At 41.6% G+C, this 15,203-nt stretch overlaps 2 protein-coding genes across 3 annotated transcripts in view; both read right to left on the bottom strand.

Annotated features, from left to right (window-relative positions):
- Window positions 1–4,229, bottom strand: part of rapsn (receptor-associated protein of the synapse, 43kD) — a 36,421-nt gene extending 32,192 nt beyond the window's left edge. Inside the window, exons 1-2 of the mRNA XM_061969710.2 lie at window positions 3,638–4,229; window positions 3,093–3,431 (exon numbers count right to left, since the gene is read on the bottom strand). Coding sequence (XP_061825694.1) covers window positions 3,093–3,431; window positions 3,638–3,850 — 552 coding nt within the window. The 5' untranslated portion in view covers window positions 3,851–4,229. The remainder of the gene's footprint in view (window positions 1–3,092; window positions 3,432–3,637) is intronic.
- A 73-nt stretch (window positions 4,230–4,302) lies between these two features.
- kbtbd4 (kelch repeat and BTB (POZ) domain containing 4) lies at window positions 4,303–13,354 on the bottom strand. 2 transcript variants are annotated; one of them, XM_061969712.2, is made up of 5 exons: window positions 13,252–13,354; window positions 12,082–12,547; window positions 11,874–12,015; window positions 11,704–11,810; window positions 4,303–8,461 (listed from the first exon to the last, which is right to left on the bottom strand). In XM_061969712.2, the coding sequence occupies exons 2-5, from the start codon at window positions 12,532–12,534 to the stop codon at window positions 7,601–7,603; spliced, it is 1,563 nt and encodes a 520-aa protein (XP_061825696.1). In that variant the 5' UTR covers window positions 12,535–12,547; window positions 13,252–13,354; the 3' UTR covers window positions 4,303–7,600. The 2 variants fall into 2 exon arrangements, with proteins under 2 accessions (XP_061825696.1, XP_061825697.1); XM_061969713.2 differs by having other exon boundaries at window positions 12,082–12,543; window positions 13,252–13,307.
- Between the last annotated feature and the right edge of the window lie 1,849 nt (window positions 13,355–15,203).

The raw sequence follows: 15,203 nt of genomic DNA, 5'->3' as shown, positions 1-15,203 counted from the left end.
AGGCATCCAAACTATGAATGAACACATGTGGAGTTATGTACTTAACAAAAAAAGGTGAAATAACTGAAAACTTGTTTTATATTTTAGTTTCTTCAAAATAGCCACCCATTGCTCTGATTACTGCTTTGCATACTCTTGGAATTGTCTTGATGAGCTTCAAGCAGACCTGTGAAGTGAAAACCATTTCAGGTCTACCTTTTGAAGCTCATTGAGAGAATGCCAAGAGTGTGCAAAGTAGTAATCAGAGCAAAGGGAGGCTATTTTGAAGAAACTAGAATATAAAAATGTTTTTCAGTCAATTAACCTTTTTTTGTTAAGTACATAACTCCACATGTGTTCATTCATAGTTGTGATGCCTTCAGTGACAATCTACAATGTAAATAGTCATGAAAATAAAGAAAACGCATTGAATGAGAAGGTGAGTCCCAACTTTTGGCCTGTACTGTATATTACTGTATATATATATATATATATATATATATATATATATATATATATATATATATATATATATATATATGCACGCACGCACACTTCCATATAATACACGTAAAACAAACATGTTGAAAATGTTACTTAAATCCCCACTTGTACCGCTGGCTCATTTAGAATAGGTATGGTGTTATTCAAACATTAGAATAGTGAAACCCAGAACAAATTTACTGTTAGTAATTTAAGCAAAACATTTTCAGAAAAGTATGCCAATAAAGTTGCAAAAACGTTCAATTGTTTGTTGTGAGTAATATCATTTGATATTTAATATATTGTACGAGTATGAAAGAATTCATTTGTGCAGTTTTTCTTTTTCATTGGCTGTTTGTGTATTTCGGTTACACTCATCCCAACAGTCAAAGTATTTTTTTTTACAACATATACAGTAAATCTCCTTTGACGGTGTTCTTAAATAAAAACTATGATTGTTTTGACCTATTTACATAAATAGTGTTTAGTATATTTTATACTGTACACGTTTACCTTAATGTAAAAATTCATTTAAAATGTTAAACTTAAATGACACCTAACATGCAAAACCAACTTTTCTTACCTATTGGTACCAGTTTTTGTGTATTTGGGATGAGAATAATCCCCCAAAAATTAGAAATCAAACCACGGAGGCACGGGAGAGATATTTATAAAACAATCTTGCCTTTGCGTTTGGAATTTGCCCCATTGGTGCCGTATCCCCCAATGCCAGCAGATTACATGGTAGAATTTTACCCAAAGTGCTTTGCGCGAGTTCGCCATTGTAGTCCGATGTTATAGTCGATAAGTTCCTTCTTTTTCTCTATCGTTTTGTTGTGGGGCAGACTGGCTCGTACATGAACATGTAAACAACTACAACATGGAGGACGTCGGGAGAGCACAGTCGAAGTGGAGGCACGTAAATAAGACCGCCCACAAAAATACTAAAGAGACGGTTTGAAAATGGTCTGTAAAACATAACATTTTGACCAAAGAACCACCATTACATGTTATGTAGACCAGTGTTTTTCAACCTTTTCTGAGCCAAGGCTAATTTTTTTCATTGAAAAAATCTCGAGGCACACCACGAGCAGAAAACGTTAAAAAATGCAACTCAGCAGCCGATATTAACAATAAAAAGTTGTTGGATATGAATTTAAACCATAACCAAGCATGCATCACTATAGCTCTTGTCTCAAAGTAGGTGTACTGTCACCACCTGTCACATCACGCTGTGACTTATTTTGAGTTTTTTGGTGTTTTTCTGTGTGCAGTGTTTTAGTTCTGCGCTCCTATTTTGTTGTTGATTGTCATGTCATGTACGGATGTACTTTGTGGACGCCGTCTGCTGCTCCACACGCTGTAAGTCTTTGCTGTCATCCAGCATTCTGTTTTTGTTTACTTTGCAGCCAGTTCCGTTTTAGCTTCGTTTTGCATAGCCATCCCTAAGCTTCAATGCCTTTTCTTAGCGGCACTTGTTTTGTTTTTGGTTTAAGCATTAGATACCTTTTTACCTGTACCCTGCCTCTCGCTGTCGTCTGCATATTATGATCACATCAAACCATGTTCCCGACATCTACAAAGCAATTAGCTACCTGCTGCCACCTACTGATATGGAAGAGTATTACATGGTTACTCCGCCGAGCTCTAGACAGCACAGACACTCAACAACGGCATATTTCTGGATTATAATTACTGGTTTGCAGAAAATATTTTTAACCCAATTACCGTATTTTTCGGAGTATATGTCGCACCGGAGTATAAGTCGCACCTGCCGAAAATGCATAATACAGAAGGAAAAAAAACATATATAAGTTGCACTGGAGCCCGGCCAAACTATGAAAAAAACTGCGATTTATAGTGCGAAAAATACGGTAGGTGAAATTACATAATCTCCCACGGCACACAAGACAATATCTCACGGTACACTAGTGTGCCGCGGCACAGTGGTTGAAAAACACTGATGTAGCCCACAAGAAAGTGTTTTAAATGTAGAAAAACATAATATGACCCCTTTAAACTATTGTCTGTTTAAGATGAGGAGCCATATTTGGTCATTTAAATGCTACACACACACCTCAGTTCAGTCCCTCTCCAGATTGTGCTTCAAATATTACGGCTTTACCACAACACAGATTTAAAAAAATAAATGTTTTGATCGCATTCCACAATTTTTTGGGCTTAAATTAAGCATTTCCAAGCATAAAAATGGCTAAAAAGGTTACAAAGATCAATACTACAGTGGTATTGGCCATTTGATGAGACCAAACCATGTTCAGTATCGAGGCCACTGATTGGCTCAGCCTGAGGCAGCATTACTATATTGAATTAAAATAGCGCCAAGGTGACTAAAGTGGGGTATTTCATGTCTAGAGGGCTGTCATAATGTTGGAAACATATTAATTTATGTTTTAGCTCGTCCTACTGTACTTTGCGCTCATGTCTGAAACCAATTAACAGCGATCATCGCAGCATGATTTTATGCTGCGATCCAATAAAATAACAGACTTTGGACATCCCTGCAGGTCATTCCCTTGTGGGGAGTTTTGCATGATATCTTTATGTGATCATGCATCAAACCTTCATTTTGTATCGGCACTCTGACAACTTTTCTGAAATCAGGTAGTCACCTTGAGGTGGATGTAGATGTTCCCCAGGCTGCAGCAGACCCTGCACTCCAGCATCTTGTCGTCGTTGTTGTGTGCGTAGCGCAGCGCCTTCTCGTAGCTCTGCAGAGCTTGCTGGAAGAGGCTGAGGCCCAGGTAGGCGTTGCCCATGCTGAGGCACACCTGGCCGTTGAGCTGCAAGCTGACGGTGGTGCCCTGCATGTTCAGGCAGGTCTTGCAGTAGGACACCGTTTTGTGGAAATCGCAGAGCTTCTCGTTGCTGCGCGCCAGGTTCAAGTAGCCCTCGGTCAGGTAGTCCGGGTCCTCCATTTCTCGGGCCGTGTCGATTTGATCCAAGGCGTACTGTGGAGAGACAAATTGAGAGCCCATTATGTCAACAAGACACCGTGCACCGACTCTCGGGTTGCAGGACACTTATTTACTCCGCATTGAGCGCGGGCCGCACATGGATAACCTTTGACCCCTTATCATTCAATAACATAAGCTCGAGGCGTGCACGATTGAATTGTGTCCCATTGCTGGTTAGATAAGAAAAACGGTTGTCTTACCTTAAGCATATCTTTATATTTCCCCATTTCTGAGTGAGCTGTGATCAAGCATCCCAAAACACGAAACTTCCCTCCGGGGTCCGAGGTCTTCTCCAACACTTTAGTCCACACCTGCAGAGCTTTGTCTGTCTGATTGGACTGGTACAACCTCAGGCCCTTCTCGATCTGCTGCTTGGTTTGGTCCTGGCCCATCTCTGCTGCGAGGCGCCTCATAAAAATATTAATTTGCGTTTTAGGCCATGCGACTTCAGCGGAGCGGCGGGAAAAAACAGATCTCGGCCATGCGAAAGACAGAAGAAGACCCCTTGAAGACGATCCCCCCGAGAGGCCGCTGCCAGCAGGCCGAGCACATCCAGGGCTCTCAGCTCCGGCGGCGCTGGAAGGAAACCGGATCCGACGGAGCCCAGCGGCGACACACCGAGAACATTATCACCAGCGGCTTCGTGGTAAAGAGGAGGTCCGGGGAAATATCTTCCACATTTAACCCCCTGATCCCTCTCAGCATGAAAAGATCTTCCTCACATTTGCGAGTAAAAAACGCCAAAGAAACACGTTTCCTATAGCGGAGTGCGAGCAGTGATATCCCAGAATATCTACTCCCTCCACACCCCAAGCCAAAGGAATTTTCAGCAACCCCCCCCCCTCCCCCCCTCCCCTCCACCTTCCTCACAGATGGCCTTGTCACTCCAAACCATGTGTCCCTTCAGGAATTCTGCTCTGTCCCCCAAGGTCAGTAGAGCTCCTAGCAATCCACCTTCACACTAAATCCCCATCTCAACCAGTCATTCAACATCCCTGTAGGAGTACGGACAAAAGCCTCAAGTTCATCCAAATCCACCACCATGTTGGGCTGTGATGCACGGTGCAAAACGCACGTCAGCTTTGGGTTGCAATCGTGAGTTCTTATTGAGGCGCATATGCAGGGCTCTTCTCAGCGTCAGCAACTGCCGCTTAGAATAGTTCACAAAGTCTGACATGTAACCGGGCTTGGGTTTCAGCTGCACAGCCTCCTGCGACACATCAATGGGATCAAAGTTGTAGGAGCTTTCCCCTCCTTCCACTCCCTTTTTGTCAACCAAGGACACAAAACACGCAGCGTCTATGCATGCGCCCTCTCGCTTCTCCTCGGCAATGCAATGCGCACATAAGGCCAGTGAAATAACAACGATATATTTGACAAGAAACGAGTACACCGAAAACACAGTTTTAAGACAAGAACATTTGAAAAAAAAACTAAAAAAAAAACTGCTTCACGTAGTATATTTATGCACATCAACGTCAGACATCTACAAAACACTTCATTACCATGCACAGTGGTACCTCAACTTAAGAGTGTTTTGAGATAAGAGCAGTCTCTCGGCTAATTGTCATGCTTTAAGTTTCAGGCAAAGATTTGAGTTAAAAGCAGCCCCACCTTTAGTTGGTATGGCAAAAACATCTGGGTTTACTCGCTAGTATGAGTTTATAGCTAGAAATGGACGTAGTTTGGAAGGAAGAATGCAAGTGTTATATCACTGAATTAAAGAAAGAAATTATCACAAATGTGACAGAGTGTGGCGCCAACTTGGTGAAGTCTGCACCATACTGGAGGAACATGTGTCGAACGCCAGCCAAGAATGTTAAAATAAATGTTTAAACGGCAGACATTTACCCATGAAAATATGGAGACGCTGCTGATGGTGTGTTTGACAGACAAACAGTCCACTCTTCAAAGTAAACACTGTACATTATTATTACATTACTTCATAAAACTATTGTAGTTGTTTTTAGTACATTATTGTTTATTTGTATAAAATATTTCTCATCTAAGTTTGTTATTCTTTTTAAAAGGCAGGTTACATGTTAAAATTGTGCTGTTTTGGGGGTGCGGGTGGGGTCATGCCCCAATTAAATTGATTTCAATTAACTTCAATGGCAGACCTTGATTTGCAATACAAGTGTTTTAAGTTAAGAGCTCCGTCACAAAACAAATTAGCCTCGTAAGTTGAGTTACTACTGTCCTGTTAATATGCCTCTTATTATTATTCATGCACATGGGGAATAAACATGTTGACGTGTTCATAATTGGTTACAGATTAGGCAACTTCTCAGCTAAAACGACAATAACAAGCCAAGCGGTAGAGGTAACATAGCCAGACTGTTTTTACACTGATTATGGCAAAATAAACCTGCTTGGTAAACACAACTATAGAAGCACCTGAACACAACACCTACAGCTGGTGGAAATGTGGGCATTTTGAACTTGGTTCTTCTGCTTTCTGCAAAGTTTGTCGTCCAAAAAGTGTCATATATCATTAATGCGATCGCGTGCAGAGAGCAGAGAAAGGCTGTAAACGCGTGAGATTACAGAGACAGAGACAAAGAGTTGAGAAATTATTGATACATGAATTGGCCTCAAAGTAGACTCACTTGTCAAAGTTGAGTTTTTTTACACTTGCATGAAAAGAATGTTAAAAATGAGATGTCTGTCACCATTAAAAGTTAGGTGTTTTTTACACCTTAACCACAGCTAACTTATTTGTAGACTTGATGGTTGAGATTGTTACTAACTAATATTCCTTGTAATAAAGGTTTTACTGTGGCCACACTTTGACACTGTAGCGGACACATTTCTTCTTACAAACGCGCTCACACAAATAACTTAATTTTGGTCTGTATACACTATATAAGCTTAATAGTTAACGTTTTGCACTTCATTATGTCTCCCAAACGTGAGGCAGAATCTTCGAGGGGTAGCACACAAACAAAGGAAAGTAGAAAGTGAGGTGAAATTAGACTTGATAAATGCTCAGTGGAGAAAAAATGGGTGCAAGCCTTGTCCAACCTGCTCAAACACTGCTACCATCATCACGGATAAAGATGGTATTTTTAAATGTGTGGAGGGATCTTCTTTATAAAATGGACACTGAGAACTAATCAGCATAGTGGTCTCATTATGGAGAGTTCCTCCTCCCAATAAATCTGTTAGGACTCGCAGTTGTTCTCCTTTTTGATAAACTTACATTTCATTTAATCTTTGTATTACTGTACTTTATATGACCTTAATGTAGTTATGTGCACAGTGTGAGTGACTAATTACTAGTTTATGTAATTGTTGACATCAGTTAGCAAAATAATTAAAAAGGCTGATTTTCATGAAACTTCCAGGAAAAAACAAAATGGGAAAAAGAACAACTGATTAGGTTAAACCAGCTGAGTCATAAGTGATTTTCTTTTAACCTTCAGGAAATAAAAAAAAAACGGGATAAGGAACATGTGATTACATTTTGGGGGTGATCTGGATCACCTTCTGGATTCAGCACTTTTTTACTATTGGGAGGTATAGGGCCTGGGGGAGGTCTGCAGTCTCCGGATGCTTTTCTACGCTAAAACTTGACTTACATCACAATCTATGAACATAATTTGTTTGTAGCCTGAGGACCACCTGTATTTACGACTGGAAAATGCTGAAAGGGATTGTAGTCAAACATTATTATTAGCGGTAGGAATGAGGGTAGCTGCAGTATTAGTAGAAGTCCAAGTATAATACATTTAACAACATTGGTCTACTATTTGGGTTTGTCATATTTTGCTCAACCCACACTGTTGAGGAAGATGAGTTTTTGGTTGTTTTAAGATTTCTTCCTTAGACAGGAGAATTATTTATTTACAAATGTACTGAAGAGTGTGATCCTAAAACTGCTAAAACAACTTTTTTTGCGAATCGACAGTGTAGAGTTTAAATGACATTCCACGACTAGGACACGATCACCGATGTACTTCGTTCTAAAAATGTGTTTGGCGACAAAGTTCTTCCACACCAAATGTGTTCCTATAAAGCTGAAAGCTCATTGTCTAAAATGTCTTCGTAAATTCAACTTGAAGGGAACTTAGCCTGATTTAAAGATGTGTCTCAATACTTGTGTCTCTGTAGTGTACAGCCACATGAGATTCCACAGTGGAAGCGTTTACACTAAAGAGATGTTAGGCCAAAACAAATTGCCAGTTCGTGAGGAGGATCTTTATACCTTTGATGACAGACACGACAGACGTGGCTGGGTTGAACTTTAACGTGTTTGCGTCACCTTTCTTACATTTGTCCCTGAAAACGTATATGCATCCGTTGCAGCTTGCTACTTTCCACAGAGAAGGAACGCAGCTCCACGCCTCGGGAAAACGCAGGCGGGTGAAGCTCTCCAGTAAAGGGTTGTAGCAAACCAGCGAGTCTCCTTCCCCCACGATGAAGATCACGTCCATGTGGACGGCGGCATGCATGCACCCGACAAATGGCAGCATGTAAGGTTTTATCTGGCACTTCTGCAACGCCGTGTCAAAACACTGAATGAGGCGTGACGGCTTGGTAAAGAAGTCCATGTCATTCTCCTCCCCTCCGAGCAGGTAGATGGTGCCTCCCAAGTTGACACCGGCGGCTCCCGACACCGCTGTGTCCAGCTGGCTGGTCTCTGTCCACATGTTGTCCTTCACCGTGTAGTAGATGATGGCGTTAGAGAGCGTGTCTTGCAGCGTCTTACCACCTAGCGAGTAGATGGCGTCCTCACTCGACACCGACACCATAGTGTGGTGGAGGCGATCTCTGGGAAGGGGCGCACAACGCTCCCAGTCCATGGTGTGCATGTTGCACTTCCACATGCGTCGGGGGATGGAACCGCCCACCACGTAGAGGTCGCCTCCATGCTTGCAGGCGGCAGTGATCTGGTGGCATAAACTGTTCTGACCGCTAACGCTGATGGCATCGTCCTCATCGCAGTGAAGCGACACAGCCAGAGAGTGTGTCCTCGTGTCCTCCTTACCGATCAGATAAAAGTGGACGTTCTCACCGATTTCCTGCGAACAAACAACGAAAATACTCTTAAAGAATGACAAGTGATCATATCGCCACTTTGACAGAATTGACATGACAATGTCCTTGTTCTTCTACATGCAATGTTACATGTGTATCAGGCGACTATGTATTATGTAATTGTATGTAGTAGTTAATTATGAATCAGTTAATTATGTAATTAGGCTCAAGAAAAAGTTATATGTCACTATAATGCAGCATTATACAATGAAAGCTTGATATATGAACCCCGTTGTACCAACCTTTCGATTTGACAACCCTTGTTTCTGTGTATGAATGTTACCTTTCAGAGCAGCAATTTTGTGCCCGGCAGCATATCCATTGTGCATTGTGCAGCATATCCAGAAATCTGCAAACTCCAGTTTATTAGTGATTCCCAGAGGCCCCAAAAAAGTCTGCGGGCTATAAAGCGTTTTCTACACACCCCGTTTCCATATAAGTTGGGAAATTGTGTTAGATATAAATATAAACGGAATACAATGATTTGCCAATCATTTTCAACCCATATTCAATTGAATATGCTACAAAGACAAGATATTTGATGTTCAAACTGATAAACACTTTTTTTTTTGCAAATAATCATTAACTTTAGAATTTGATGCCAGCAACACGTGACAAAGAAGTTGGGAAAGGTGGCAATAAATACTGATAAAGTTGAGGAACGCTCATCAAACACTTATTTGGAACATCCCACAGGTGTGCAGGCTAATTGGGAACAGGTGGGTGCAATTGGGTATAAAAACAGCTTCCCAAAAAATGCTCAGTCTTTCACAAGAAAGGATGGGGCGAGGTACACCCCTTTGTCCACAACTGCGTGAGCAAATAGTCAAACAGTTTAAGAACAACGTTTCTCAAAGTGCAATTGCAAGAAATTTAGGGATTTCAACATCTACGGTCCATAATATCATCAAAAGGTTCAGAGAATCTGGAGAAATCACTCCACGTAAGCGGCATGGCCGGAAACCAACATTGAATGACCGTGACCTTCGATCCCTGTATCAAAAACCGACATCAATCTCTAAAGGATATCACCACATGGGCTCAGGAACACTTCAGAAAACCACTGTCACTAAATACAGTTTGTCGCTACATCTGTAAGTGCAAGTTAAAGCTCTACTATGCAAAGCAAAAGCCATTTATCAACAACATCCAGAAACGCCGCCGGCTGCTTTGGGCCCAAGATCATCTAAGATGGACTCATGCAAAGTGGAAAAGTGTTCTGTGGTCTGACGAGTCCACATTTCAAATTTGTTTTTGGAAATATTCAACATCGTGTCATCCGGACCAAAGGGGAAGCGAACCATCCAGACTGTCATCGACGCAAAGTTCAAAAGCCAGCATCTGTGATGGTATGGGGGTGCATTAGTGCCCAAGGCATGGGTAACTTACACATCTGTGAAGGCACCACTAATGCTGAAAGGTATATACAGGTTTTGGAACAACATATGCTGCCATCTAAGCGCCGTCTTTTTCATGGACGCCCCTGCTTCTTTCAGCAAGACAATGCCAAGCCACATTCAGCACCTGTTACAACAGCGTGGCTTCGTAAAAAAAGAGTGCAGCTAGTTTCCTGGGCCGCCTGCAGTCCAGACCTGTCTTCCATCGAAAATGTGTGGCGCATTATGAAGCGTAAAATACGACAGCGGAGACCCCGGACTGTTGAACGACTGAAGCTCTACATAAAACAAGAATGGGAAAGAATTACACTTTCAAAGCTTCAACTATTAGTTTCCTCAGTTCCCAATCGTTTATTGAATGTTGTTAAAAGAAAAGGTGATGTAACACAGTGGTGAACATGCCCTTTCCCAACTACTTTGGCACGTGTTGCAGCCATGAAATTCTAAGTTAATTATTATTTGCAAAAAAAAAATAAAGTTTATGAGTTTGAACATCAAATATCTTGTCTTTGTAGTGCATTCAATTGAATAGGGGTTGAAAAGGATTTGCAAATCATTATATTCTGTTTATATTTACATCTAACACAATTTCCCAACTCATATGGAAATGGGGTTTGTATTCGGGCCCCAGCACTCTGGAATGCCCTACCGGGAACAGTTAGAGATGCTGCCTCAGTAGAAGCATTTAAGTCCCATCTTAAAACTCATTTGTATACTCCAGCCTTTAAATAGACCCTCCTTTTAGACCAGTTGATCTGCCATCTCTTTTCTGCTCTGCCCCCCATCTCCTGCGTGGATAGGTTATCAGGTGACCACAGATGACGCGCTAGCTGTTCAAAGTCGGGACCCGGGGTGGACCACTCCTCTGTGCATCAGTTGGGGACGTCTCTGCGCTGCTGACTTGTCTCTATTTCAGATGATCCCCTGCTGGCCCCACTATGGACTGGACTCTCACACTATTAACTAGATCCACTCGACATCCATTGCACCGGTCGCCCCACATCATTTCTCATTGTGCCCATTGGGTTGAGTTTTTTTCTTGCCCTGATGTGAGATCTGAGCCGAGGGTGTCGTTGTGGCTTGTGCAGCCCTTTGAGACACTTGTGATTAAGGGCTACATAAATAAACTTTGATAGATTGATTGTGGTCGGGCTGATCGCTCTCCAGTGCTCACTGTTCATTCAGTCACCACAGCGTTGGTGTTGGCGACTGTGCTACCTTGTGTGCTTTTTACAACATGTTTTCTAGTTTTGCTAGCTCAACATGACTCCAAAGAAAGCAATGGGCAAGCAATGTGTGATTTGAAACATTTAGGAAATATCCACAGCGTTGTCGACTCTTCCTCCCGCTTTCCTTTCACTGTACGCAAAGAAGATTAACCAATGGGGTGTAGTAGATTTTATTTTTTTATTTGTAACCATTTGGTGTCCTGGCTGTTAAAGTTAAATTAGTTTTTCAAACTGTGAGTGCACCACAGGGCTAGTGACAATGTGTGTGTGTAGACAGGGTGTGGATTGTTTTGTCTTTGCTATTAAATAGAAAGTCCATCCATCCTTCAACCCCTCATTAAGTTTGTTTGATATGCAGTACTGTATAGTGCTTTATAAGGTGTATAAACTTTTATCAAAATATGGACTTTTGTCGAGGTTGGACCCCACTATTCATGTTTGTATTGTTTCTTTCGGAAACATTTGCTTCACCATACAAACTTTTATATTTACGAACCCTGTTTAGGAACCAAGTTTATATACCGAGGTTCCATTGTATTGCTCCTGACAAAAAAATAACTGAATAGAATACACAGTTGTCTTTGGTAAACAAAATATTACCTTGAGATTTTCTTGGAGAATACATGCAAACTCCTCCCGCTCCACCTTGTTGTGATTTATCCATGACTCAATGGCCACAGTTGGATTCTGGGAGCTTGGAACTCCATCTGAAGAAACAACATCCCATTGAGACATTTGTTTGGTTGTGGCAGAGCATGAACAAGTACTACCTTTAATGACGTCTAATAGCAGACAGAGAGGCAAATTGAGGAATTCCTCTGTCCCGTTAAGTTGGGACAAGTGAATTTTAGCGCAGTGTTTGGCCGAGGTGTACAACTCCTGGTCACTGTGCCGGTCTGCAAGCCACATCACCTGAATAACACCCAGTCATCATAAATTCTCGCTTTAGCATAACAAAGAGAAAAACAAACAACTCACCTGTAGGCAATTCTTGACCTCCACAGTCCGTGAAAGAAAGCGAGAACATTCCTCAAAGAGAGCAGTTAACTGGTACATGTCTGCCATCTCATACGTGTCCTGCAGCTCTTCCACCCTCAATTTGATGGTGCCATGGTAGATGTAGTCAATCAGCAGCTGGAAGACGGCGGCACTTACATCTTTCAGCTCAATAGCGCGATTGCGGGACTCTTTGAGGTTGGACGTGAACATGGAGCGGAAGAAACTGCTCTGCGCTGACAGCACGAGTCTGTGCAAGTGGAACTCTTTGCTGTCCACCGTGATGGTGACATCAGCAAACAGGCCGTCCTCCAAACACAAGTCCATGATGCTCTTAACCACACGGCTGGAGTGGGAGCGGTCAGTGAAGGTGTAGCCTTGGAAGTAGTTCTCTTCCCCCCCAACACTGAAGCCCCCCTCCTCACTGGACTCCATCTCTGATGCCTGACTGGGACCAACAACAGAAGACAAACAACATTAGGGGGTTTCAATGTGTGGGAGGATTCGGAGGACTTCAGGGAAGATGTTTTCGTACTCTCCACTTTTCGTTGGATTCGGTTTTAGGGAATTATTTTACAGGTACCACTGTGTTTAAAACCAAGTAAGCTAACTTCAGTTAAGTCTCAGGCAAAGTTGTATTATTGTAGTCTCTGAGGGGAGGCTGACTGTGACACACTTTGATACAGCAGCACTACATTTTCCAACAATATGGCTTTCATCAACATTGGGGGGAAAACCATCAGAAAGCAGCTTATTATACATGTCTATTGTATAACTAGTTAAAGTAAAACACACAATAGTCTTGATATATATATAAAAAAATAGTACCAAATTCTGGGCATAACAAACGTAGACTCCAGAAAAAAAATGCGATGACCTGATATGTACTACAAGTATAATATATATCTATGTAATATGAAAATTTTGTGTAGCTGAGAGACAATAACACACATTGTTAGATGCAATCCCACCACCACCGAGTAATAGCGACAGCGATGCTATGCTAACGTGAGCTGTAATGTATAGAAGCTGGTTAGCACACGTTGGCTCAGTTCTATATAGCGTTGAAAAAAATCACACAACCGTGATTTTACATGACTGTAATTTTGCCAGAAATAAGTGAGAATATTAATACTAAAGCGTCACACCCACCTTTAACTTCGCTACTTTCCCATGAAGATGCAGCGAAGCACCGGAAGTAAATAAACTTTTTGACGGTCAGCTGACACTACTTCTTCTTCTTCTTTGTCTTTTTCAATGGCGAATGGCATTGCTTTTTGCGCCACCGAGTGGTACGGAGTATGGATTGGGATTCAATATTTTGTTAATATGGGCAATTGTTCACATGTTTAAAAGTTCTGTTACGCCTATTCATCTATAACTGCCTGTTACAAAAACACTGCAGAAAGTCAATTTCGGTGTAAATAGAAGAGACCGTTATGGTAGTAACAAACAGGGTAACAGAGGGATGGAATTGAAGTATCCCCGCCCCAACCCCCTCCACATCCCATCCCCCGGATTGTAAATAATGTAAATAATTCAATGTATATACTCTGATAATTAACTTGTGTGATGACTGTATTATGCTGATGTATATATTTGTACCATGAATTGATTAACTTGGACCTCGACTTAAACAAGTCGAAAAACGTATTGGGGTGTTACCATTTAGTGGTCAATTGTACGGAATATGTACTGTACTGTGCAATCTACTAATAAAAGTCTCAATCAATCAATCAATCAATTAAACACTTGAAATTTGATCAGAAACTAGCTGTGGTGACGTCATCAACACAGTCCGTGCCCACTTATAAGTTGTTCTGGTGCACATCGAGAAGAGCCAGATGAGGTGGTTCGGGCATCTGGTCAGGATGCCACCCGAACGCCTCCCTAGTAGCATACTTGCCAACCCTCCCAAATTTTCCGGGCGACTCCCGAATTTCAGTGCCTCTCCCGAAAATCTCTAGGGAGTCCCTAGGGAGGTGTTTAGGGCACGTCCGATTGGTAGGAGGCCACCCAGGACACGTTGGGAAGACTATGTCTCCTGGCTGGCCTGGGAACGCCTCGGGATCCCCAGGGAGGAGCTGGACGAAGTGGCTGGGGAGAGGGAAGTCTGGGCTTCCCTGCTTAGGCTACTGGCCCCGCGACCCGACCTCGGATAAGCGGAAGAAGATGGATGGATGGATGGATAGTGCACATGTGTCAAAGTCAATGCCTGGCCGGTGGGCCAGATGTGGCCCACCACATCATTTAAAGTGGCCCGCAAAAGCTGTAAATAATATGCATTGATAAAGTACTTTATCTTTTATTACTAAATGTATTTGTTCTTTCCATGTTGACATTTAAAAAAATACACATAGTGCATGCAATTGCAACTTACAACTTACATTCTGTCTGATAATGCAACAAAATATTATGTTATAAATAAATAGTATGTCAAAACATTTTTGTTAAAATAAAAATAAATACTTAATAATCTGCTTGATTTGGGATTTTAATGAAAGTTATCCATGGAATTGTAGACTGTAAAAATTACAATACACTTCATGTTGAAATTCTGGTGACTGGGCTGCCATTTTTTTTTGGTACTGTCTTTACATATACAATAAAACAATATAAAAATGACAACTGTAGATTTTATGGTAAAAAAAACTGGCAGGTCCGTGGCATTAATTTTACCGTAAAAAAACATTGTTACTAATTTTTCCATTCCATTTATATTAATATTCCGTAAAAAAAAATCTTATGGCAAAATACTGCAGAATAAGCTGCCAGTTTTTTGCAGCAAAATCCAAGGATTTTTGTTTACAGCGCATGTGAAAGTTATATAATAATTGAATGCATAGGCAAATATCCATCCATTATCTACGGCGTGTTCCTTTCGGTGTCAAATATATATATGCTTGACACTCAGCATCAAGGGTTGGAATTGGGGGTTAAATCACCAAAAATGATTCCCGGGCGCGGCCACCGCTGCTGCTCACTGCTCCCCTCACCTCCCAGGGGGTGGTCAAGAATGATGGGTCAAATGCAGAGAATAATTTCGCCACACCTAGTGTGTGTGTGACAATCATGGGTACCTTAACTTAATATATATATATATA

This window comes from Nerophis lumbriciformis, linkage group LG10, assembly GCF_033978685.3.
Source record: "Nerophis lumbriciformis linkage group LG10, RoL_Nlum_v2.1, whole genome shotgun sequence".
Taxonomy (NCBI): Eukaryota; Metazoa; Chordata; class Actinopteri; order Syngnathiformes; family Syngnathidae; genus Nerophis; species Nerophis lumbriciformis.
Note: the sequence above shows the minus strand (reverse complement) of the source record. Positions and strands in the feature narration are given on the sequence as shown.

Excerpts from the sequence above, each read along its gene's own strand:
- kbtbd4 (XM_061969712.2), bottom strand. The coding sequence starts at position 12,534 with ATGGAGTCCAGTGAGGAGGGGGGCTTCAGTGTTGGGGGGGAAGAGAAC. Across the intron at positions 12,016-12,081 it reads AGGTCAAGAATTGCCTACAG|GTGATGTGGCTTGCAGACCG; the intron begins GTGAGTTGTTTG and ends GGTGTTATTCAG. Across the intron at positions 8,462-11,703 it reads TTCTCCAAGAAAATCTCAAG|GAAATCGGTGAGAACGTCCA; the intron begins GTAATATTTTGT and ends GTTTGTTCGCAG.